At 50.2% G+C, this 25,391-nt stretch overlaps 2 protein-coding genes across 2 annotated transcripts; both read right to left on the reverse strand.

The window, feature by feature from the left end:
• Positions 1 to 1,962: 1,962 nt before the first annotated feature.
• On the reverse strand, positions 1,963 to 3,527 carry HOXC12 (homeobox C12). Its single transcript, XM_016142593.2, has 2 exons — positions 2,918 to 3,527; positions 1,963 to 2,201 (listed from the first exon to the last, which is right to left on the reverse strand). The coding sequence occupies exons 1-2, from the start codon at positions 3,525 to 3,527 to the stop codon at positions 1,963 to 1,965; spliced, it is 849 nt and encodes a 282-aa protein (XP_015998079.1).
• A 9,183-nt stretch (positions 3,528 to 12,710) lies between these two features.
• HOXC13 (homeobox C13) lies at positions 12,711 to 19,124 on the reverse strand. The gene is made up of 2 exons (XM_016142591.2): positions 18,401 to 19,124; positions 12,711 to 12,967 (listed from the first exon to the last, which is right to left on the reverse strand). The coding sequence occupies exons 1-2, from the start codon at positions 19,122 to 19,124 to the stop codon at positions 12,711 to 12,713; spliced, it is 981 nt and encodes a 326-aa protein (XP_015998077.1).
• Positions 19,125 to 25,391: the final 6,267 nt, after the last annotated feature.

The following is a 25,391-nucleotide window of genomic DNA, read 5'->3' on the forward strand; positions in this document are numbered from 1 at the left end:
CAAAGGCGAAAGTACCTCATACCTGAGTCAGCCCACAGGGAAACATGTAGATAGCTGGAACGGTGATGATTTCTGCAAACTTGTATATAAGTAAAACAAGTTTTACTTATATGGGTGAGGAAGTGTGTCAGGTGACCAGTGGGGGTTGGGGGCATGTGATTGTATAGCTACTCTGCAGGGCTGTATTTGAGGCTTCCTGCTTTTAAGTACAGTCAGGAGAGTGGGGTGGGCCCAGTGATATACTGAGCTCAGTTGTGCCTATGTGTTTGCCTGTGCCTCACACAGGGACTCAAAACTGTGTGCTAGTGAGAGAGTGGGGAACTCTGGATTGACTTTCAAGAGTGTGTTATGGGAGATTCACCCTAGGTGGGAAAAATTCCAAGCTAGCAGGTTGGTTTCACACTTTCTAGGCTGGGCTTAACTCTCATCAGTCCCTTGTTATTGGCAACAGTGAGTTAGCAGATGGGAATTTGGGAGACTCTCACCAAGAGGGATAAAAATGAAATGTGGAAAGGCTGTTTCACTGCTTCTCTCTCCTAAGCCACCCTAGGATCTTTTGGGCTGAGGCTGGGGCCTGAAGGGGGCTGTGAATAAAAGGTCCTCCGCTGGAGAAGCCACCCTCTGGCCTCCAACTGGTTCTAAGGATATGCTCCTCCCTGTGCTCTGGTCCACAAGTAATCAGTGGCCCTAGGCCTGGGAGGCAGAGCAGTGAACCCTGAGAGAAAGGGCAATGTTGGGGAGTGGGGATGGGTAAAAGACAGAAAAGAGTTGAGCGTTGAGGGGGGGGGCTGTAGCACCCCCTCCTTCATTGTCACCAGCCTGGGAAACCTGGGATGAGCTGGAAGCCTCTGTGGCTGGTAGCCCCTTTAGGGGCGGATTCTCCTCCCGCCTCATAAATTATGCCTGTCCAGCTTCCAGCGGCTGGGCTGGCCGTGACCATGAACGCCAGCAGGGATGGGAGAATCAGCAGTGGCAGCCCTGGCTACCAGAAACTCTCCCCGCCAATCAATGCCACACTTCATAAACCCTTTCACAGCCTCTTGGGCTTCCCGAAGGGCCAGGTGGGGGTCCCTGGAGTGGCCACTGAATAGGAGGCAGCCTCTGCTCGGCTCTCAATTCCCCGCTTGTGGCTTCGGGTTCACGGCTGCCTGGGAGGCAGGAAGAGTGGATGGCACCACACCTGTGAGCAACTGGGCTGGCAGAGGGCTCGGGAGAGGGCTGGGGTCCAGGAAAAGGTTCAGGCAGCCTGCCTTAGAGGGGACATAAGGTTGATGATCACCTTATCTGATGCCGGGTCTGCCAGACATCCATGCTTTCACCTGCTCTGTCATCCATGCCTGGAGAATGCAGACCCCTCGGACTTGGGCATTGCTGATCATTCTATTCTCCCAAACCACATTTTTTCCCCTAGGTTCCCCCACTTCCTTCTGCTTGCCCAGAGATACCCTGACCCCCTTTGCTCTCTCTGGCAATCTTCAAGTCTCACTCCTTCCTCTCAGTGCCTCCTAACCTCAACAACAGTGAGTTTTGGAAACCTTGGATCCACTGTCCCTACCTTCGCTTACTCCTGCAGGCAGACAGACTGAAGACCATGGAAGGAAAATAGTGGGAGGGGGTGCCTGAGTCACCTCTCCTCAAAATCCTCAGCTGGAGTCCCAATGCCCCAGTCCTACCTCAAATGAGCCTCTCCCCAGCACCTCAGCCTTCCCTATTCCAACCCATAGCCTGCAGCTGTGGGCTTCTTCTCTCCCTGGCTGGGTTCTTCCCTTCTTTCTGGGACCTGGCAGGGCCTGCTGGGGATGTGTAGGAGGGAACCACAAACAAAACAGACAAGAGGATGTCCAGGGAGGGCCTGCCAGAGATGCCTGGCGTTCTAAGCAGGGAACGTGTCCCAGGCAGCGCCCCCTCTTGCTCTCTGCCAGAGACAGGCTCAGTCTGGGGCTGGTGCCCATGTCTTGCCCCTTAAAAGAAGGAAAGAGCTTGCTCCCTCAACAGAAGTCTTTTCTTTTTCATTCTCCGGTTCTGAAACCAGATCTTGACCTGCTGGTCACTAAGATTCAAGCGGTCTGAGAGTTCCCTCCGGCGCTGCCGTGTGATGAACTCGTTCACCAGAAACTCGCCCTCTAGCTCCGCCAGCTGCAACTTCGAATAGGGCTTGCGCTTCTTCCGTGAGCGGCTGTGGATCGGGTACCAGGGCGTGCCTGGGTGGAGACGAACCAGCAAGGTTGACCAGAGGACCAAGAGGTGACAAACTCAGTGTCCTCAGTCCTTCCCCAGCCCTTTTCACCTTGGTCTAATGTCCCCACCCCAAGCCCTTCCTCTCTTGTCTCCTCTCTTTTTTACAGACCTTATCCCCACCAACTCCTCATCTTCATCATTCTCTTTTTTCTCTTTCACTTCTTGCCTTCCCAACCCTAACTCCTACTTCAGTATCTCTGATCCTTCTATGTTCATATTCCCTTACTTCTCCTCAAACCATTTCTTCTCCAGGAATCCTGGCCCCTTCCTCTCAAGAGCGAGTGGTGAGAGTAAACCCTGTCCACTGGCTTTTCTTAAAAGAAAAAATGTAGGTAATGAGGGCCTGTGGAAAGGGGGAGGGTGAGCCCTGGAAGAGAAGGATCCAAGCTCTAGGTCTCCACCCTCTCCTCCCCAGGGGATATCTGCCTCAGGTCCCCCTTCTCTGGAGCTCCCTGTTCCCTCCAGCCACAGGCTGAGGAAAAAAAGAGATCTCTCCAGTTCTTTTATGGGGATATTTACATGTTTATGGGGTTTCCCCCACCCCACACTTCTTTTTAAAAGAGGCGCTCCCTCATCACACATTCTGTCACTCCAGGTGGCCCTAGCTCAGTCCTACCTTGCCTGCCCTGGTAAGTTGTTCCACCCAGAGTAAGGCTCATGAGTGGGCCGGGATGCTTACCGCTGGCTGAGAGCCCGCTGCCAGGATTTAAAGGCGATACCAAGCTGCTGGGGTCGCCCGCGCCGGCGCCCTTGTTGCCCTCATTGAGCAGGGACGAACTGGAGTCGGATTCCAGGGACTGGCAGGAGGGCGGATCGTGTGGAGGTCCCGCGCCACCGTCGCCACCGCCGCCGCCTGCCGCGTAGTCGTACTTGAACCCGAGCGCGGGTGGCCCCGACGGCTCCAGCGGGAGCAGAGCTGCCCCGGGCCCGACTCCTGGGCCCAGGTCACGCCCGCGCTCCTCACGCTTCAGGCCCCCGCCGCCGCCCTCGGCGCACGGCTCGCGGTAGTAACCCTTGCTGTCCTCCACGCGCGCCAGCTCGCACGTGCGGCCAAAGGGCGGGTTGAGCGATACTGGGCTGCCGAGATAGGGCTGCGGGTAGCCATTGCACGGCTCCGCCGACGGCCAGGGCAGCGAGCACACGTTGTCGCGGCGCGGGTAGGACAGCGAAGGCAGCCCGGGGAGCTGCGCCCCAGACGCGCGGAAATTGGGGAAATAGAAGGTGTCTCCCGTGTGGATGTTGACCAGCGGCCCCACAAACCCGGGATTCAGGAGATTATGCTCGCCCATTTCCGCGGGGCCCGACCGGCAGCTTCTACTTTATTGCTATCTGACATTAAACATAGTTAAACCTGCACCGGCCACCCATTGGCCGTCCAGCTCACGTGGGCGCCGCCGCCAGGGGGATGGGTGGGGACAGCGAATCCCCCCACCCCGCACCAAGTCCAACTTCCCCCATCCCCAATCTGCGGGGTTGGGTGGGACGCGGGGGCAGATTTATTCACTGGCTTCTGGTTTTTGAAAAAAAAAAATCATATAAAACCTAAGGCAGAAAGTGAGGCAATCGCCTGACACGGGACAAGAGGGAAAAAGCCACACCAAAAATAGACGCACGTAGACACTTCTGCACCCTGCACCCTGCACTCCCCAGATGTATTATCTTCTTGCCAACAACTGGCCAAGCACAACCCATCCCTCTTTAATTAGCTCCTTTATTAACTAAAACCATTGGAATTTACAATATCTCGCCAATAAATTACATTAGATATTGTGTCATATAAAGTTTACTGGCTATTTAAGGAGACGGATGAGCCCTTTGGCTCAGGGTTTTTTTTACAGTAGAGGCAAAGTGGGGGTAAGGGCAGGTTTTCCTGCCGCTATCTCTCCTACCCCTGTGGCTGCTGTGCCCTTCTTCTACAAGTCTTTCGCCTCAGGAATTTGGGAGCCCTCTCCTTCAGGAAGGAATAGAGGAGAATTGTTAATGCCAAGTTGAAAGCCGCTCCAGCCTCACACCTCCACTCAACTGGTAGAGAAGGGATGGATGCAGAAGGAGTCAGAAGAAGCAGAAAAAGCAAGCACCCAGCTGGATGTGGATCTGCCTGCCTGCTCTTGAAAATCTGGGGTCTCGAACTAATTTTTTCTCTGACTCTGTGTTCAGAAGAGCTTCTGGGGGTTCTCCCAGAGTCTTTGCAGCAAGAGTCTCTTGGTTTACCTGGGAGGCTCCTTATTCCTACTGGGGAGAAAGCACAGGCATCCCTGAACCCACCCAGCCTGCCGCTGGGGCCATCAGATAGCAGCGATAAGGCCAGTAAGTGTGCTGGGAATGAGGGAAAGAACTGCAGAGAATTACCTTATTCGGGGGCTTAGAATTATATTTATGGTGCTAATCTCAGCAGCTCTTTTCAGAAAAAGATTAGAACACAATGCTAGTCATTGCCGAGATTCAGCAATGGCTGGAAACCACAATCCAATCTCAACTAAGTCCACAGAATACAGTCGAGTGGATTAAACTGAGAAACAAAACAAAACCTTCAAAACTAGGTGTATTCTACTGGAGTCTAGTAGACAAAATATTCGGATCTCTATGTGATTATTTTGGGCTCCTATCCAATGCACGGCTTTAAGTAATACAAGGTGAGATAAATAGTTCAGAAAACGTCTAAATACGAAAAAACACCAGAAGATGTAGAGAAAATTAGACTGAGAAAGTCTGAGAGAATATGAGAAAAAGAAACCCCTGTAGGTGAAAGTTAAATGTCTGAACATGAGACAAAGCAGACAGAGACAAAAAAAATTTCTCTTCTCTCCTTTTTCTCTCTCTCCTCTGCAGGACCTGGCAGAGAGAAACACAGATTCTTTAAATTCCACAGCTCCCAGCGACGATTTCATATCCCAAACCATAGCTGCTCACTCGGACAGAAATGTGTCCACGGGGTCGTTGCCCTGCCCAGCGCCGCTCTCAGCTAGGTGCCTGCCCCTCGACCTGTTTCCTCTTCCCTGCTGTGGCCCTCCAGGCTGCTGGGCCATGTCCCCACTCCCATCGGAACCGAGGCCAAGGGGTGAGATGCCAGCCCTGATTGATCAGTCATCCCAGTCAGAACCGTGAGAGCCAGGGAGCAAAGAAACGAACAGGAGACCGCCCGCACTGGCTTTTTTGTACCTAATTGATTAAGGGGCTGCAGGGCTGCAGAGAGGAGCATCCCTCAGCTGCAAATCCCACCTCACAGCACCTCCGACATCTTGTTTATGTCCACTTTTCAAGATATATTAAGGATCACCACTGAAATTTTAATTTTTAAAAATTTATTTGGGGTTATTTGGGTCATACAGCTAAACAGAGTGTGACTGTAATATTGTCGCTGGCTTCAATCAGAACACTGCGCTGGCGGCGAGGTCTACAGGCCTCCGGGCCTCTGTGCTTAGCCGCTATTGTTGGCGTAAGAAGCTTCGCCGAATAATCACTAGTTCTTGTGGGTTGGAGGCTTCTCCTCCTTCTCTTTTTCCCTCCAGTCCCCTAAGGGGAGAGGACCCCAGGAGGAAGGTCTCAGCCTCCTCCCATTCCTTCCTAGCTCACAAATCTCAGGCGCAGAGCTCTGCTCGCTGCCCTTCAGTCAGGCGGCGGAGCACACAGAGCAGCGGTCACAGGGCGAAAGAGGCAACGCTGGGGAAATGAGGACGGAGTGAAGACTTCCCTCGATTGCAGTTTCTCCTGGTTCGATTTGGCCCCATCAAAACAAACAAACAAAAACAAAACAAAACAACAACAAAACAAATAACCCCACGCCATTTCCCCAGGTTTCGGACTCTCTGGGCACCGGCACACATATAAACCCCTCTTCCTTCCCTGCAGCCGACCCTGAATCCTCGGGAGAACTGCCGAGAACAATCGGCAAAATTTGCATCTCCAGTGTCTTGTTCCTCGGGCCCAGTGTGAATCTAGGAGTTTTCAGGTCTCCGGTGAGGACCCAGGAAATCTAAGCGCCCGACCTCCCCTTGTACCCCGTTGTACCACCGCAGTTCTGTCCTCCTGTGAGGCACCCGCTGCACACGCAGCTCAGGCTCCCCTTTCATAACCGGGCTCGGACAAACAGGCCTCCGAGTGCTGCTCTCATCCTGGGTCTCCAGGACCGGCGGGAGACTCGGGTGCGAAGCTTCAAATCTAAATCTAGCCTTGGCAAGAGTTGCTCGCCAGGAGCCTACTGGGGCCGGATGCGAAGACTGGGAAGGACTAGCGTCCAAAGCGATGGACGACGGAATCTAGCCGGGTTTAATCCGTTCGCACCTTTCAGCTCCCAAACAAAACCGTCATTGGCGAGGGACTCGGGTTCCGAAACCGTGGAGCGATCTGCACTTCCACTCTTCCGCACATTAATCAAATCACAAGGTTAGAGGAGGTGGCCCACGAGCTGGCATCTGGGCCACCGCTCTTGCTGCAGCTGCAACCATGCCCCGTCATTAACGAAGAGCTTAATTAAAACCGAAGGCCAGGATGTGGCCCAAGGATTTCCTTGAAGACCATTGCAGCCCTCATACTTCCGTGCATCCAACAGCCGGATGCCACCACCGTCTCTCCCGCGCCTTCTCTGTCTGAGCCTCCAACCCTCCCTCATCTTCAGGGCATCTCGCCGGGCTTCGAGTCCCGCCATTGCCTAGCCAGGTGAAAGGGGTTAATTATAATATTTACACGGGCTCTGGTGGCAGGGGCAAAGTGGCTACGGGAGACAGGCCGCCGCGAGCGGCTGTGAGTGATTGTGTTTGGACTTCCCTGCCAACCCGAAGTTAGAATTATTCGGTACGATACTGCCTTCTCCCCTGTCAGTCGAGAAGCAACAGTGGTTCAGTTCAAGGTCACTGTCTAGTTTGCAGAAAGCGATTCTGCCGAGTATGAAAAAGAGGCAGAGCCTGGGGCCTTGTAGGTAGGAGCTGGGCTGCCAGTGAGAAGGGAGATGAAGAGCGGGGCATGTGGAAGGTCTGGGCCTCCTCCTGACCTTTCAATTCCTTCTATTTCGTCCTTTTGGGGCAGCTCAGGCTTGGGACTGGATCTTTGTTGAGGGGTGGAGGTAGGGGGCCCAGTCTCCTCTTTCTTTGCTTGACTAGCTCCTCCAGGCGTTGGAGCCCACCAGATTTCCAGGCCACCCGTTGAGGGCCCAGGACTTAAGAAGAAAATTGGAAGACCACCTTTCCACCTCTCACCTGAGCGTTTCTAAACGGGACATCTTCCCCCAGTTTCTGTAATTTCGGCAGGCTAATAGTTAAATAGTTTTGCGGCTCTGACATTTTCCCCCTCCGCCAGCAGAGGATCTCCTCCGCCTAGTGAATTACGGAGTGTCAAGAAAGGTGTAGCGACCAGTCAAAAAAAACAAAAAACAAAAAAAACCACCTCTCATCAAACGCCACACCCACAGCCGCCTGCCAGTATCCCAGAGCGCCAGCGCGAGGGGTGGTGGTGGTGGCGGGGGGAGCGGAGATGAGTAAGAAAGGGGGCACACACTGGTCTCAGCGGACCTCAAAGCTCCGTATAGGGTGACTACTCCCAGTAGCCCCTGCCCCACAGCTAGCAGCTCCTTGTGACCATGGCTTCTGGCCAGGCCTAGCTTCTAGGGAGCGGCTGAGATCTGCTTAGGTTGTGCTCTACCCAGCTATCCAAATGTTCTCCAAATCCAAGCCCCCAGTACAGGGCGAAGGGCGCGGGCGGATTGGAGTTGGGAGAGGCAACCGACCTAGGAGGCTAGTGGGGGTGGGAAGATGTGCTGCTAATCCCAAGGCTGGCTGGACTAGGGGAGCAGGGGTCGACCTACCTTTGGAGACAGAAGAGGTTCAGAAGGGTGCAGGGTGGGGGTTCTCAGCCTCCAGAAACCCTCTGGGTTCCCCCCTCCCCGAGGCCGACCGCAGGCCAACCAGGGGTATCTGAGCGGGCGGGGCAGAGGAGGCGGAGGGAGCCACCAGCGGTAGGCGCGCAGGAGCTGAGCTGCATCTCTGGCGAGGCCGCCTTTTATGGGCGTTATTAGCGCCCCTGTCTAGACTGGAGAGGACACCTCCTCTGTGTGTAAACAGAGGCGGCGGGCTCTGGCGGGAAGGGGAATGGCGCGTCAAGGGGGCGAGCGGCCCTCCCCTTCTCTGGCCACCGGAAGATCAAGGCCTTTTCCACCCTCCCCCCTTCTCTGTGATCCCTGTGATGTCAAGGTCAGAAAGACCTAGTCACGGTCAAGGCTAAAAGAGGAAGAGTCTGGTTGGTTGCGAAAACACCCTGGCTCCCTCCTCCTCCCAGAAGCCCCTTGCTCCCCAGGGCCCAGCAATCCTCCACCAGTTCAGATCTAAATACACATCTGCCTGAATCAGCAGTTGGAGTTGGGAGGTTTCCGACACCATTCAAGCAGGGCCCAGGTGGATCCTAGGGTGGGGAGTTCTCTTTTGAATAGAGGAGGCTGCCACAGGGTCCCCAGCTCCAATCTTTTCAAAGATGGAGAATGTCTCAGGAGCTGTCCCTGCCTTATGCCCATACTGGCCTGCTAATTCAGCCGTTTGTGGGTAAGCCTCAGGAGCAGATGGTCTGGAGGGAGACTGTCGTGTGTGGATCTCCAGAGAACTGCTGGCCTTGCTCCCTTAGGTGGGTTCCTGGCTGTGAGATTACCAACTGAAAAGCCCAGCTCTAAGTCTGGGGACTAAAATGCGAATAGGGAAGGGCTTTTTTCCTCCCAAGCTCAGGAAAGGATATAAGTGAGCCCTTCTTAGCAGCAGGGCAGAACGACCTCCAGATGGAGAGTCTTGTGAGGCTCCAGCCCACCAAGTCCCCTGTCTTGGCCTCAGAGGGCATGAGGAGTGGAGGGTGCCATCAGATTATGAGAAGTAGCAGAAGCCTCAGTCCCAGAGGATAAGGGCTCTTTCCAGGGGAAGCATCTGTGCTCACAGCCCTTTAGACCTTTTCTATCCCCTTGCACCCTTATATTTATTACAGCCTCACTTTCCCATAAACACTAGAAGACTAGCCTTGGAAAGAAAGACTTTTTATAGACTTAAATAAAGAACAGAAAATACACTTTATACCCTGAGATGAGTGCTGGGGTTCTCACTCCTACTTACACAGCTGCACACACAGGCAGTAAAGACTGAGAAAATTCTCCACTAGTCAAAGGCTCTATATACACACATGTGTGTGGGTGTGTGTGCACACATACATACACACATTCACAGGAATGTCTTGCAGAGTCCCCAGTAAGAATGTAAACTCTTGGAGGAAGGAAAGGTAAGGGACCAACTTGATCAGGAAAAAAATACTACATTTTTCCACTTTGCCTATCTAGAGCACACACTCACAATACCTGTCTCTCAAGAGCATTTCCATTCTTATGCTCACTCTTATGGAAGAGGCAGCTTTAAAATCAATTCGGTCATGATAATTCTCCAAAAATCCATTCAGATGTATTTAATCCAGGGCATGAGAGGGTCCTAAACACCCTGGCACACTGGGACTCGGAGGGACTTCAGTCTTTGCCCTGGGTTACTGGAGTCCCAATGCAACCCCAATGAGCCTGCATAAGCTTTCTCCTCTTTTCCAATACCCTCTTCTGGAGCCTTAGTGTGGATCCCTGTGTGTGTGTAGAAAGACTCGCTCATTTGGCTACTGTGTGTGGGTTTGTGTGCAGAAGTAGGGGATCCCTCGGAGAACTCTAGACTTCTCTTTCTTCAACTTCCACTGTGTCTACACTGTGTTGTGGAACTACTCAAAGCACCCATTCAAGTCAAAAGGGGTGAGGGCCCACATCAAGGGAGCCCCAGGCCTCTTGTCTACTTAGTTCCATTTTCTGACCAAACATACATTAATCTTCAACTCTTTCCATCTCAGGGATATGCTGGGGTTTTAGCCAGAGGTTAGAGTGGTGGGTGGGAAGAGAAAAGGGAGATGGAATTAAGAATGAACATTTTAAAAAAGAATGAAACTTATTCCTGGGAGATCACTTACTCCCTCCTAAATCTCTACTGCCTTACATGTGATTCTTTGGTAGTTAACCCAGAGTTGAAACAGAGTTAAACAGTACTGGTGTCACATCAGTAGCAAACCCCCCAATGAAAGTAAATTCTTTAGGTTCTTTGCCTCTCATACTCCCTCTGTGTGTGTGCGTGTTTCACTTCCAAACATTTATTTATATAACAAATTAAAAACTTCAGCCATCAGGCAAAGGGAGATGGGGAAACTCTGATTTCCAACCCAATGCCTCCAGTCTTTCCGTGTATTGGGAGAGGAAAAAATTATATATAAATAATAATTGCTGCAGTAAAGATTTAATCTGAGATAACATTGTTTTAGGCTATATTGCTTTTTAAAAGTCTCTTAACCTGACAATTTAACGATCTCATTAACTCCGCCAGATAGGAAGATAGGCACAGACTGACGGGAAGCGACAGGGAAAACAAATTAGTGGCAGAGTCTATAAGGCTCCTGATTTTTTTGAAAGACTGAGGTTTCCAGGAACACTGTAGAATAAAAGTGGGGTTGGCTTAGTGAACTTGGGTCCCAACGGGTCTTAGTGGCCCGACATCTCTGCATAAATTGATAGGGCAAGCAAAGAGTGCAGCTTGGGAATGCTGAGTAGGGCAGGCTGTGTAGACCCCTTCCTAGCCCCAGCTCTGAATTGGCTGGAGGGATTTGGGATCTCGTGGGGGCAGTAGGGCCTCAGGAGCCTATGGTTAGCTCCCCATTGCTGCCTCCACAACACGCAGCTCCCACCTGGGCTACTGCCTTCTTAGCACCAGAGCCAGATCTGAGCTTAAACTATTAACTGAGGTAAACATCAACATACTTTTCTTATTTACCTGATCCAGGCTTTTTCAGCCACTGATTATACCCTTCTATCCCCAACATATACTCCTCATCTATATGGGGCACCAGGATGGGAAGAAGTTTTCTCCTGTCTAGATGGCTTCGGCCACCTAAAGTTTTAAAAAGAAAAAATCTTAAATGGAACAATCTAAGAGTTTGGGATCTTCCCAACTGAGGGTGATGTCTATACTCTTCCTCTGCCTATTCTGTCTGGGTCAGAGCATCAGAGACTTCTTTGAAGAGCCAGTAGATAGAGGCGCTTCAGAAAGAATCTGAGCAATAAAATCAAGGCCGAAAAAAAAATTTTTATTTTAAAAACAGGTTTGTGGGGTTTTTCCTTTTGCATTCAATACATTGTTATTCAGACATCACAATACTATATACAGATACATAACATTTTTTAAAAAGCCTATTTTTTGATGAACATTTCAAAAGAACACTGTTTCGTAATGTGCCATGGGAAGGGAGGAGAGGGGCCCCCAGCACAAAGTTGGCCTTTGAGGAGGGAAATGTTAGGCAGCGTCTATGTTAGCTGGCTACTTGAGGGCCGTCATTTTGGCCTCCTGGAAGAAAACTGCTTTCCTCTGGACAATCGGTAAAAGTGAAAGTGTGAGGCCTGTCTCCTCCCCTATTGCCACGTTAGAAAAGCAACTGGAGAAGGAGCCTGCTGGAGGATCCACTCTCCATCCCCTTGGAAGAGAAGTTTGTCTCTTTTTTTTAAGAAAAAAGTTCTGCTTTTTTTCTTTAAAAGTCTGTCCTGATCCCCAAAAGAGAGAGAGAAGGAGAGAGGGAGAAAAAGAAGGAGAACGAGAAGGAGGAAGAGGAGGAGAAAAGAGAAATATTTAGAAGTATGGTTGAGTTTCTGTCCTTGTTCTACATGTTGACTGGGAGAGACCAGAGGAGGCAGTGGAGGCAAAGGCAGCTCCTGAGAAATTCAGTTTATTGGTTTTGAGGTGTGAGTGTGAGGGGGTAGGTGGCTCCTCAGCCAATTCCAACTTTTGTTGAAACAGATAGGAAAGAAAGAAAATCTATGCGCTGTCTGTACTCCAACTGTAATGCCAGATCCCTAATAATTATTATTAATATTAACACGACTTTAAAAATATGTACAGAAAATCTTAACTGGGAGATGTTGCCTAACTAAAGAGTGCAGGAGGGACAAGGACCAGGGAGAGGAACTGAAAGGAAAGTATGAGCTCGCCATGTCCTGCATCATGGCTGCAACCCCAGGAGGGTCCTTTATTTACCTGCCTAGGTAAAGAAGGAGACAAGAATGGAGTTATTGGGGGTTCCCCAGCCTTGCTTCGATTGGAATGTTCCGGCTCTTCACTGCCCTTCTGGCAATCTGGCAAGGAGCGGGGTGAGGGGAAGGGAGAGTGGGGTCCCGCAGCCTTGCTGTCATAGCCCACCCGACAGGCATCCGAGGCTGTTGAGACTTGGTAGGTCCCATCTGGATGGGCGTGGGGGTTGAGGATGGGATGGGGAGTGGGGAGCGACACAGCACACCCTCTGGTCGTCTTTGCCTCCCGGCGGCACGGTTCCATTAAGTTGTTAACATTAAATATTTGCCTGCACCGCCTAAGCGTCCTTCGTGGGTTGGGTTATGGTACAAAGCTGGCGACATAAATAGACAGGAAAGGCAGCTGGGTGGGCGGTCAGGTGGAGTGGAGATGAGGCGCTTTCGATTTGCTGACCACCTTCTTCTCTTTGACCCGCCGATTCTGGAACCAGATGGTGACCTGGCGCTCCGAGAGGTTCGTGGTGGCGGAGATGCGCCGACGTTTCTCTTTGGTAATGAACTTGCTGGCTGCGTACTCCTTCTCTAGCTCCTTCAGCTGCACCTTGGTGTAGGGTACGCGTTTCTTGCGCCCGCGCCGGTAGCTGCTCACCTCAGGCTGTAGGGGAACCACATCTGGAAGGGAGAAAGAAGGCGGGTGGCATCAAGTGAGACGCGGCTGGAACCCGGACCCCGGACCTGGCTAGTAGGACCGAGGCCGCGCAGCTGGGGAGCCACGAGTTTCCAGCAGGGACTCAAAGGGGGCCGGCGGCTTGCTCTCAAATCCTTTGCATCTGTTATTAGCAAGGCTACGACTAAGGTGAGGCCGCTGGTGTATTGGCTCTGGTGAAAACTTTAAAGGAAGGGGGTGCCAAAAATTCAGTAATTAAGATAAATAATACTTTAATACAATATTTAAAAAATCACATTGAATGCAAAAAAATCCATGAACAAAATATCAAAATTTTAAATAAACATGGGACCAGCATTACTGATTTTTCCTTTTGCCTCAGTTTCAAATATGGCTCCACACAGCACTCATTACTAGAATGATTGTGCCCTTACTGGGGTCCCTGTAAATTTCAGCAGACTCTGGTCTTCTGGCTTGCAGGATTGCAGGTATTATTCCTGCACTCAAGATCATTTGGACATCCACCAGCTTATACTCTGCCTCAGTATGAGAAAGAAGGAAGACATGGCAGGCAGGGAGACAGCTGCAGTGGGCACAGACCACCAAGCCATGGTTCACACATTTGGTCACTGGCTCTGCACTAGGAATCAGAAGCCTGTATCAACAGATAGAGGAAAATTGTCCAGGTGAAGCTAGACTGCTTGGGAGTCAATCACTCTAGGAGTCCAATGTTGTGAGTCACTTTACGCCCAAAATGGGAGGTCCTGACCCTGAGATGTAGAGAATCGGGTCCCTGGAAGTAGAGGGTCCATGCCCCAGAATCTGCTCACCAGAGAAGGTACCAGAAAAGCCCATCTTGGGGAAAAGTGAGCTGTTCACACAAGTCTTCTATAAAGAGAACTCAGTGTCCCCGTGGCCCCCACAAATGTCCACTCACCAAAACAAAGCAAATTCTGCTTCAACCCCCTCTCCTCTCCATTACTCCAAGGCTGAAGAAAACTGTCTTCATCCCATGCAGGAACCTTAACCCTGAATCCTAAATACCTTGTCATCTTAACCATTAGTAGTTCAATTTCCTTATAGTCTGAAAATTTCACAGGAACTAAAAACAATAAATGTCACTTATATCCCCTTTCCACTCCACCTTCAGCTCTGTCAATAAAAAGGTCATAGCAACCCCTTCAAGGGGAAGTAGGGAACCGGGGAGATTATCTGAATAACTCACTCATTGATTTTTAAAATGTAATTATTGGACTTCTTCAGGCAGAAGCTAATGAGGAAGACTGGATATTTGGGGATTCCCCTTCATTCTTACTGCCCTTTGGAAGTGTTGACAGTCCAGAATGAAGACACGAAGCTCTTCCTGAAATGCTTGTTCTCATCCTATCCTCATAAAACACCTTCCCTACACTCATTCCTAATGGGTCTGCTCTTTCCCAGGGACTCTTTTCTATACAGGATGGGGAGAGAAGAAGTCACGATCAAATGCAAGGGGAAAATAAAGTGCTTAGGAAGAATATGGGAGAGACGGGGATCCAATGGCCTGGTTTGGCTGTCTTCATAAGGACAATTTCTCAGGAAAATTGTTGGACTTGTCACTTTGCTCTGCCTATGTAGGAACAGGCCAAGGTTTTTTTAAAATCTGAAAAACAAAATGACTTCACTTTAACAAAGCAGATCCTTTAGGTTAAAAATGATTTTTTGGTAAAGATAATTTTTATAAATCCTCTCAGTTCTCAAATTTGTTTTACTATTACAGATGTAATTACAATTCAGGAAATTGATGATTATGGGACAAAAATAAAACAGAGAAGGTAAGTAATGATACTGAGAACACTGTAAAGTTTTATTTTTGTTTTAATCTTCAGAACGATTTTTTCAGGCTCATTTTATTAAGCCTACTTACAAGATGGAAAACCTGAGGGTCTGAGTAGGTAAAATAATTTAAGTGGCAGAGCCAGATTTTAAACCCAGATTTTCTGACTTAATGACACAGTAAGTTCTAAAATGGAAATAATCCACCTGGTACAATCCAGCTTTAAACAACCTCCTTTTCCCTGGAGAGCAAAATGGAATTAAAGTGCAATTTGATTCCTGAATTAACCAATAATTGTCCATGATTGTTGTTGTTTGTTTGTTTGATTTCACTTTCTGGAAATGCTAAAAATTACCTACCCAATTTTAGGTCCCCTAAACCCCAACTCTAACTTTCCAATGAGGTTTAATCAACATAACCCTTAAAAAATCAGTTAAAAAAAGGACTGATCTAAACTGGTCATTTTCCTCTGTAGAATGTCAAGGATTGATTCGGCCAAGTTTTTCACAGTTTGGACCAAACTGCTGTGGGTTTTTTCCCCCCTTCCTAGAGAAATACCCTCAGTCTTGCCTTCTCAAAGAAGCTCCCCTTCATTGCCACTGTCTTAGCTGAAAAGAAAGTGGGATTTATAGATGCAGAAACATCTAGAAGCTTAGATCTGGAGTTGTGTCCATACTGCCTAAAGTAAGTAGGAGACTTGGCTGTTAATTTTACAATCAACCCTTTCCTAAACTTCCTCTAGAGCACACATGCACACAAACCACTTATACCTAGGAACCTAATAGACACCTTTGAGGAGCAAATAAAAATCAGATCAATGCTCAGTCATAGCTTGGGGCTCTTTGTACAGGTTCCTACTGCCCACTCACTCTTGACCACCCTCTGCTACAACAGAGATCTGAAGAGGACTCTGCACAACTAGAAATCCTAGCTGTTCTACTTAACCACAATCCAAAAGTTTGTCAATAGGTACTTCTAGTTTGGCCCACTATTTCTTTCTCTTTTGCTTTCTCCCCCAATCCTATCTGTTATTATCTGTCTCTGTCTCTCCTAGTCCCTTTCTTTGCTGATTCTCTTGGATTTCTGTTTCTCTCGGTCAAAAAAAAAAAAAAAGTGTCTACATTCACCATAGGAAGAATAAAAAGAGCAATGAAGCAAGGGTCTGTATATTGGGCGAAGGAAGAAGCCACGATGTATCTTGGCCTTAATTATCTGAATCTTTCTGAACAATTGCTTCATCCCACACCAGCCCAGACTACCATAGATGAGGTTGTTCAGAGCCAGAGGCGCTGAAGAGAGACAGTAGTGTTTATGCCTAGATGCTGCAGAACAAACCACAATTGCATATACAGAGTTATCTGGAAATCGCACTACTTCTAAAAGATTTCTGTGTGGGTAGAGATGCAGGGTGTCTGAAGATCATTTCTTTTTCATTTACCTCTTTCCTGGACCTCTGCACTCACTGAGATGCACCAACTCGATTCTATTCCCACACAGGGAGTGTGTGAGCACATAGCTGCTGAAACACACTGGGTTTTATATCCATTTCTATGCCATAATTTGCAAATGTATGATACCTCAGTTGGCTGTATTTTTAATTTCAAAGGTATTTTTTTCCTCTAGGAGGCTGTGATCAAAAAGTTTATTTTTAGCAAGTTTTTCCCCTGGGAATCTTTAAAATGTTTATTTTGCTCAAAAATATTTCTGAGCTTTTCTCCAATCCTTCAACCCCCAACCCGCTCCACATGCATACACAGGGATGCCAAAGCAGCTCCTTCACTTCCCTTCCTCACAGTAAATCTACATTGCCCATTGCTCTAGATCTGCACCTCTGCCCACATTGGGCCTGGTGGGCATCTGCTCCCCTACCCTTCAGCCCTTTAGCATGGCCTATTGGCTCCCTCTGCTCCACGAATTTCTGCTAGGCCCCCATCTCCTAAGATGCTTTCCGTTTGGGTGAGATGGGGAATTAAAGGGCCATCTCTCTATAATATATTATTTGTGTGTGTGTGTGTGTGTGTGTGTGTGTGTGTGTGTGTGTGAATTGCTTATATTCTAGAAATGTATTACCGTGTTTTTGTATTAGGCAGTTAATAACACAAATCATATTATATAAAAATATTATAGCCAATGCAGAGCAGATAATGCATGATACCATATACTAAAAGTCTATCATCCTTAAATCTTCTGGAAGCCAGAAATGAGGTGTCCAGTGAGGGTCCCACCTACGTATGTAGTTGTGTTATACTGAATAATCTCATAATATTTACGACAATGTTGTTTGCTACACTTTCTAACATCATTCAGCAATTTTTTTCACCATCTGCCCTTGCCCCAATCCCGGATGCAGAGGAATTTCAGGCACACCCTTAAGAAGTCTTTGAGTCTATATTTCCCAAAGAAAATGTCCCTGGGCCCACATGCAGAGCTGGAGCAGTATGTGGCTGCTCTGGGACCCCCCCCCTCCAAATTCCCGTGGGCATCAGAAAGAGGTAAGTCAGCCCTCTCCCACTGAGCTCTGCTTACAGCCAGAGCAGACTCAAGCCCTGGATTGGTTAGACCCCCAAATACTGATTTCTCAGTACAGTGCTGAATTCAAAGCTTCTGATGTGGTTTTGAGAAACCTGGGACTGGTCTTTCCCCTCCAGGGAGAGGTGGGGGTTGCAGGATCCCTTCCAGTTCAGAGATAGTTTCAGCTGGAGAAGAAACAGGACACTGGGGGAATTCCACTCACCCACCTCCGTACATAGCCAGACAAAATCCAGGGGTGTCCAGCCTGGGCCTGGACCCCAGAACCCTCCAGAACAGGTCTCCTCCCCCCCACCCCCGCCACCTCTCATCTTTATTCCCCACTTTATGTGTCTGAGGCACAAATAACTCTCTTTATCCTCTGCATTTGGGGGAATGGGCAGAGGGAACACCCATAGAATTTGAGCTCAGTATACCAGAAAGGAAAATAAAATTTATATCCCAGGCGTGCAAACTCCCTTCTCTCTACATTCTCTCTGGAGATTTTCGCTCCCTGTCCCTTTAACAATTGGGGAATTAGTGGCCAGAGTTTAAAAATAAATTAAATAAAAAAGGAAACATCCTAAATTTCTGTAGACCCCAGCAAATTAGTCCCCTATTTTTAAAAACCGTCTAGTGCCTGAACAATCTTGGAAATTCAGGCAAAGAAAATGTTTGGGGGTTCTTATCCCCCCCCTCAGTTATTCTGTGGCTTAGAGGTTTTGTGCTGGTTGTGGATTCCAAGGCACCCGAGGGCCCACCCTAACACCTTTCCTAGCCACAAGCGGGCTTCGGAACCAAGAGCGGTGCGTGAGACCTGAGCTGGCTGGGGGAGGAGGAGGCAAGCTACCGACTCGAGCTCAGCCCGTGGCCCGGCGCTCGGGCGCCTATGATTGCTTCACTCTCAGGCGGGCAGCTTCGGAGAACGTGTCGGAGCAGATTTCTTCTCCGGCGCATTCCTCAGAACAGCTCGCCCGGCCGGCTCCATCGGCAGCCCAGCAGAGCCGGCGCGCCGGGGCCAGACGGCGGGGGTGGCTGGGGCGCGGAGCCCCAGGGCAGGCGGGTTTGGGAGGGGTCCCTGGCGGCGGCAGCGGCGCTCGGGCCCCTTCCTTACCTGGAAAGGGAGACTTCCAGAGATGGGCGGACTGCGACTGCTCTTTGGAGCAGTACACCTGACTGTCCCAGCCGTTGGAGAGAGCCCAGTGCTGATATCCTTCGACGGGGATGAGCGCGTCGTGACGCGGCTCCGGGTGCCCGCTGATCCCAGGCACCACCGACACGTCCAGGTAGCCGGGCATCGCCTGATAGGAGCTGGCGAAACTGGGGTAGAAGGCAAACTCCTTGGCCCTGGAGGACAGGTCGTCGCCGGGCAGGGTGCCCGACGGCTCCGGGTACTTATCGCCCGGGTGGTAGGCGCAAGGCTTTTGCTGCAGGTTCACGTTGTGTGATAGGCGGCAGCCGTAGTAGCTGCCACCGAACGGGTAGCCGTAGCCCAAGGTGGCGCTGGACGAGGTGGGGGGCGCAGGCGGCGGGGCGCACTGGCGCGCCGCCTCGGGGGTCTGGATGTCCGTGTAGACAGCACCTTGAGGGGCGCCAAGGGGAGCCGGCGGGCGGCCCAGCACCGGGTGCGGAAGCAGGTCGCGGCAGTGGCTGGCCGGGCAGCTGCTGCCCAGCCCGTCCATGCTTGGGGCTTTGCCTGGGCTCGCTCCGCTGCAGCCGCCCCCCGCTCCTCCCGCGCTGCCGCCTCCCCCGCCGCTGCCGCTCTCCGCCGCGCTGTCCTCATAGACGTACATAAGGCTCTCCGGCCAGCGCGGATGCAGGAGCAGCGAAGTCGTCATGACATGATCTGCTCGAGCTTTTTAAAAACTCCTCTTGCCAGAGGCAGCGAGCTAGGGAGATACCTCGCTCTATTTCCCCTCCCCCATCCCTCCTCCTTACCCTCCCCACCCCTCTCCTCCTCCTCTTGGTGCTTCCACCTCCCTCCCCATATTCCCTCTACGCATGCGGAGACAGTTCATTAAGAAATCCGCGGGCTCGGGCCAGGCTCCCCTCCGCACTGTTCCTGAGCCCACGTGACAGGGCCTGCGAAGGCGGTGCCTGGGCCTGGTCTCCTGGGGTTCCCAGCCCTCCAAGTGGGGCGGGGCGGAACAAAAAGGTCTTTGCTGATTGGTTCTCAGGAGGGGCAAAGAGGAGGGAGCTGGGAGATTTAAAGGGACAGGGCAACGCCCCCTGGCAGGCCTCGAGGAGAGAGAGGGAAGAGGGGGAGGCTGAATTTGGCCGACGCAAAGGGGTTTGGAGAGACGAGTACCATTACTGGGAGCCCCCCAGGCTTAGGATGGGTATGTGGGAGACAGATTACAACCCCCGTACCCACCTCCCCTCCCCTCCCTCTTCCTTCCACCCTCCCCCCCCCCCCCCCCGCCAAAGCGATCTCTGTGGCTGGATTGGCGCTCGGAACTAAGGGTGAGGGGAAAAAACGGATTTTTTTCCTTTTAAATGAAGAAACTAGAAAGCAGGCAGAAGCGAGCAGGGGCAGGGCGTGGGGAGCCCTGGCTGTGGCCCTGGCAGACTCCGCTGGAGCTCACCGCTGTAAAGAACCCGATGCTGCGCAGCAGCGAGTCAGACTTTGATGCCGAGACTGTGTTACCATTTCCTACTTTGATCCACTTACTCAAAGCCCCAGTTTTCTGAGAAAGACTCTTTCGGCTCCTCGCCCTCAGGTCTTCTCGAGAGGAGCAGAGAGTGCTGGGAGGATGTAATAGCCCCCAAACACACGTATCATCACACAGAGCAGGGATGCTCTCAGTGAAAAACGAAGAGAGAATAAAAAGAGGGAAATGGGGACAATAAAAAAACTGATATTCCAATATACAATCGAAATTTGAAAGCCTCCGAGTGAGATTTTTTCAAAGAAAAGGTGCCGGGGTGGGGAGTGGTGACAGAGTATTCAGTCTAGGAGAGCTTAAAAGCTCTAGATATGAACAAGAGCACGCGCGCTCCCTGGTCGGTGTACAAAAAGAAGACATAAAATGAGGGAGAGTCAGTGGCGCTGCCCCTTTGGAGGCACCTTTCCCAGGCGTAATTCTGGGAGACCGCAGGAGAACCGATCTCAGCTCACTGCCCGTGGGTCCTGGAGGCCCTGGGCCTTGGAGTAGATGCGGGCCAAGGGACTGGGCAGAGCCCGGGTCAACGCAGTTCCCAGCTGGACAACCCCAAATTTAGCTCCCACGTATTTCTTGGGGGTCACTCCTTTTTAGTGTGGAGTGTTTTCATGCTTTAAAATTACCACATATTTCAAAGGACAAATTAATACCAATTTACTAATTTTTCAAAAATCCCCTCTTTTCTTCCCTCTCAATCTCATGACTTATCTGTCTTCCTATGCCCAATTTGGTGCCTCAATAGAGTCACCACTTTCCGAAGCGCATCTCCACGGAATTGAGCCAAGTTCCTTTTCAGTACAAGGCCTCCCTGAAGAGATGAGGTAATAAAGAGAGAGGAAAAAGAGGGGAGAGGGGCTGCAGCATCTCCCTCTTTCCTGTCTCTGCCACATAGTTTACATGCTGGGCGCTCCTGTCCAGATAGCATGCAGGCTGTGGCCACACAGTAGCCCCAGGACTAAGCCAGATACGCTGGACTTCTCCAACCCTAAAAGCAAATGGCAAGGTCTGTGCTGAGATCCAGCTTACCAGCCATCTCCCTTCTTCCTGTGGGGAAAGGTGGTGTTTGACAATGGAGAGCATCCTGGCATGGGTGAGTAATGATAAGAAACTAATCCTCATCATCGTGTGATCTTCATCGGGAAATGTCGCCTCAGAGTTCAGTTTGAAAAGCAGGCTTTGGACTGGACTGGCAGTAGGAGGGAAAATACAACAGAAGGGTTTGAAACAGACGCAGGCTAGCTTGAGTATGTTTTGAGAGTGTTGATGGTGGTAGGAAAGATAAGCCCAAGGAGAGGTGGGTATTGCTGGGAGCCAGCTTTTGGCTAGGAAACTGGCTTCCCGGTCCCCAAAGTCCAAGGTCAAGATGAAAGAGGGAGGAAAGCAAACAAGGCCAGAGCAGTCAAGACTGTGTCCTGTGACCTTGCCTTCCCCCCACATCTGGTCTGCCTGGCCTGGCTGGTGGGGGTAGGTGGGTGGGGATATATACCAGTTTCCACCCACAATGGAGAAGTTGCACAGGCCCTAGCTTTCCCTCCTATGAAGTGCCAGTCTGTGTAGAGAACCCGTAGGGCAGCCACTGAGAGAAAGGGCCTGAAACACCCACTCCATACCCGGGGCGTCTTCCTGGGTACGGGAATGCTCGAGCCCAAAGCCAGATGACAATTTAGAGAGTCAGGATCTAAAGACACTGTCCCCAGCCTTTGGGAGTAGGGGGCAGAATGGCGGGAAGGATATGGGTGTAAGGCTGCCTAGCAATAAATGAAGTTAATAGTATGTTCTTTTCCAGGTTTATATAAGGACATTAACTATTCCTATTGCAATGAGATATAGTTTTAATTAACCTGGCAATTTTACAATTCCATTTATTAGGGACATTATATAGCCAAAATTTAGCGATGAAAAGAGAGAGCTGGAACCAAAGTCCCCGTTGTCAAGACTAGCTGAAGAAGATATAGCCCTCTGTTCTCCAAGAGACTTTGGGGAGAGGGAAGGCTGGAGGGGAAAGTTTAGGGCTAAGGACTTAAATGAGGCCGGAGAAGAGTCCACATGCTCTGCAGGATCCCCTACTCTTTCGTTGGGTTCCCCAAGATCTTCCATGTCTGGAACTGTCAGCTCCACTGCTGGGGCGCTCCTGGAGCAGGCAGGGAGGCGGCAGTGCCAGAGGCTGCGGGCGGGCGGCGGAAAGTAAAGCCTTGTTAGTTAATTACCTTTAAGCCTGGGGTCGCTTCTCCCTCCTCCCCCGAAAAAAATGTGGATCTCGCTGAGGCACAAATAAAACCAAATTAAACACTCCAGGAGAATATGCACCACTGGAAACGTAGTAATTACATCTCGGAGGCGATCCGCCCTAGAAAGCCAGGCGCTGAAACCCACAGCTTCGTTCTCACCCCCCACCACTCGGCCACACCTTGCCCAGACGGGCCCATGGGGTGAAGGCGCTTGACTACCGACAAGGTTTATAGAAAATCTAGACAAATTAAAAGGAATATGTCTACTTGGTCTCTAGCTGTGCTGCTGCTGAGGGGGAAAGGACGGAGAATTTCATTATACTAGAGGAAAATGGAACCTGGCCCCTCCACCACAGTCGGGAAGCCCTGGCTCTGCTCTGGGCTTTTTACAAAGGGAAATTTTCAAGGATCTCAGGAGCCACTCTGACCGCAGCTTCTTCTATGGACTGAGGTCCCAACTAAGTTCAACTCCGAAATTCTTCTCAAAGTCTCCAACATATAAAGGAAATATTCAATGTACCTCTCACTGGATATGTGTGCGTGGTATACATGTGCGTGCTTGGCCTGCGGGTTTGAGACTGTGTGCAGGCTGCATCTACTGTTCCAGCACATACACTTGTGGACAGGGCCCAAATATGTTTATGAAGATACTCAGCCCTCTACTGAAATCCTCTACATGCAAATAAAGATTTCTGCTGGTCTATTTAACTCTTTGTATACACAATTTATATGCTCATCCTCTACTTAGACATTTCCCAGGGAAATACTAAGAAGAAGCAGATATCTGTGTCTTTCTGAAGTTGTAGAATGCCTGTCCCACTGTATTAAAGGCAAAACCCGAGGTTTAAGTTCACAGCATTTGCAGTGAGATGGTGCAAGCTTGAGGCACACACGTGAGGACTGAGTGTAGCTGTAATACCAGGCTAGGGGGAAGAATGAGAGAAATGAGGTTGGTGCGCCCCTTATTCAATACCCAGGTTGCCTTCTCTGGAAATTAAGTATTGGTTTATTTCTCCCCCACTTCCTGTTTCTTCCATATTCCCTAGAAAAAAAGAGCTTGACGTTCTGAAGCTCCTGCCACCCCCCCCCCCTTTTAATGAGACAAATTCCAGTTTAAAAAATGTGGGGGATGGGTTGAGGCTGCAGGAAAACAAAGAGCCTCACCACCATGGGGTCTGGATTTTGGCCCAGATTTGGGCCTTGGTGGATAGGTCAGGAATTTGGGGGTCTGCTTCCTGTCTAGGGTTTGGGCTGTAGGATAGAAAAGGAGATGTGTGGAGGACAGGGGACATAAGATATCCAGGAAAGAAAGGCATGTTTGGTATAGAGAAGTCACTTATAGGAAGGAGTTGGGGTTCAGGGGGGCCTATGGAAGGGCACCCATGAGAGTTTGTCTGAGTGGAAAGAGCCTCTCACATACATAGAGGAAATTTCTGGTGGTTTGCAAAGGGTGGTATTGGTGGAGAAGGAAAGAAAAGTAGATGATCCTGGGACTCCCTGCCTGCTCAGTCCCCTTATGGCCTCTTTTCCTCTACCTCTCTGGACTCTGGAAGGTCTGGGGTGCCCCAAGGAATATGTAGATAGGATGCCACCTCCCAGGTTCTTGGATCCCTCTGGAACCTGCCTTACTTTAATCTCTCCACGTCCACAGCCTGGCCTCAGAGAGAGCCACGCAGGCCTCTCCTCCCAGTCTGCAAATTCACCTTCTGAGCAGCAGCTGCCATCTTGGTTTTTCACCTTTATTGTCTTTCCTCCCTGGGCCCCCAGCTTGAAAGAAGATGGGACCAGTATGGTTGAGATATCGCTTTGCTCCTAGTTTCAAAATTTTCTGCTCTCAAACGCAAACATACCTTCCTCAAGGTCCTATTTACTCCCGTCTCTTAGATTTCAGGAAAATGCACTCCAGCTGCTGCCTACTCAGGACTTGCAATGCTGACCCAGAGTTTGGTGAGTCACACCAAATGATCCCCTGTGCTTCTGCAGAACCCACAAAAAAGTCCTAGTTTAGGCTCTTATCAGCGACCTTTTTCTGGATTCTCTGCCAGCCTGCCCCCAATCGCAGATCCTGCCTGGTGGTGCACTGGCTTTGGGTGGGACAATCAGGTGGCCTCTTCTACAGAGAACTCTCAGGAAACCTCCAGTGGCCTCCAAGTTCCCTACCCCGGCCCTCTTTCTTTCACTGCTTCCTAGCCCCACCCTCCCAACTCCCACCAGGCTCATCACAGAGCCCCTTCCCGACCCTCCATATTCTCTTTTTTTTCCCCCCAACCCCATCCCTTTTCTAATCCTTACCCCTCCTACTTCCTTTTGCAGCAGGATCTTGGCCTGTCACTTGCCCTCCTCTCATCCCCCATTGATAAAAGAAGTTCAGGGAATAAACACAGAGTCAAGAAATTAGCAAAGTGTCTCCTCTCTCTCTTCTTGCCTCCGCAGAACCCCTACCCCCACCCTATTCTCTGCTGTGGGAGAGAGACCTCTGTCCCCCTCCTCTGCCCCCAAAGCACCTCCCCCTTTCAGGAAGCCCTTCAGAAACAGACAAATAAAATCCTGATTTTAGGGCCTGTCTGAGAGGGAAGTCCAAGTTCATTTTCAAGTTAGACAAGGAAGCTGAGGGGGGTTGGAAAAGAGGTGGAAGAGTGTTGACTGGGGGCTGGATTTGGCTTCCTTGCAGAGATCTAACAAAGGCTCCTTTTGGTCAGAAAGCCAACAAACCGGATGCTTGGAAAAGGTATTTATCACTTTGGATCATTTCCTTCATCTTTTAAAGTTTAGGTTTGGAACCTCTAGAAAAGAGGTAGGGTCTCTCTCTCTCTCTCTGATTTCTAGTTATTTTAAAAAACATATTAAAATAACATATTCCCCCTTCAGAATTGTGAACCCCTGGGTAAAGTGGACTGTTTAACTTGTTCCGAAGAATGACTAGATATAATAGGTATAGCTGAAAGGCTGGACATTTCAACTCTAACTAGGTGAGAGACACCCTTAATGCCACCATGATACTGAGAACTGGAGTTTGGTGGGGTCCTAAGAGGCAGATGGTGTATGTATATTTCATCATGGGTAAGAAAAAAAAATTACACTCCAAATGGATCACAGCCTAGTTCTCCCCATGACCAGACACCCTCAGAAGTCACAGCAGAAGATACATCCTAATCATTTGAATTGAGTAGAACACAAGAAACTAAAGGACCATTAGAGGATGCTTTGTTAAAAG

The sequence above is a fragment of the Rousettus aegyptiacus genome, unplaced genomic scaffold, assembly GCF_014176215.1.
Source record: "Rousettus aegyptiacus isolate mRouAeg1 unplaced genomic scaffold, mRouAeg1.p scaffold_m13_p_2, whole genome shotgun sequence".
Classification (NCBI taxonomy): Eukaryota; Metazoa; Chordata; class Mammalia; order Chiroptera; family Pteropodidae; genus Rousettus; species Rousettus aegyptiacus.

Bases quoted from the DNA above. Each gene is read 5' to 3' on its own strand.
- HOXC12 (XM_016142593.2), bottom strand. From the start codon at position 3,527: ATGGGCGAGCATAATCTCCTGAATCCCGGGTTTGTGGGGCCGCTGGTC. The intron at 2,202-2,917 runs GTAAGCATCCCG...GTCTCCACCCAG, and splicing joins CAGCGGGCTCTCAGCCAGCG to GCACGCCCTGGTACCCGATC.
- HOXC13 (XM_016142591.2), bottom strand. From the start codon at position 19,124: ATGACGACTTCGCTGCTCCTGCATCCGCGCTGGCCGGAGAGCCTTATG. The intron at 12,968-18,400 runs GTAAGGAAGGGG...TCTCCCTTCCAG, and splicing joins CTGGAAGTCTCCCTTTCCAG to ATGTGGTTCCCCTACAGCCT.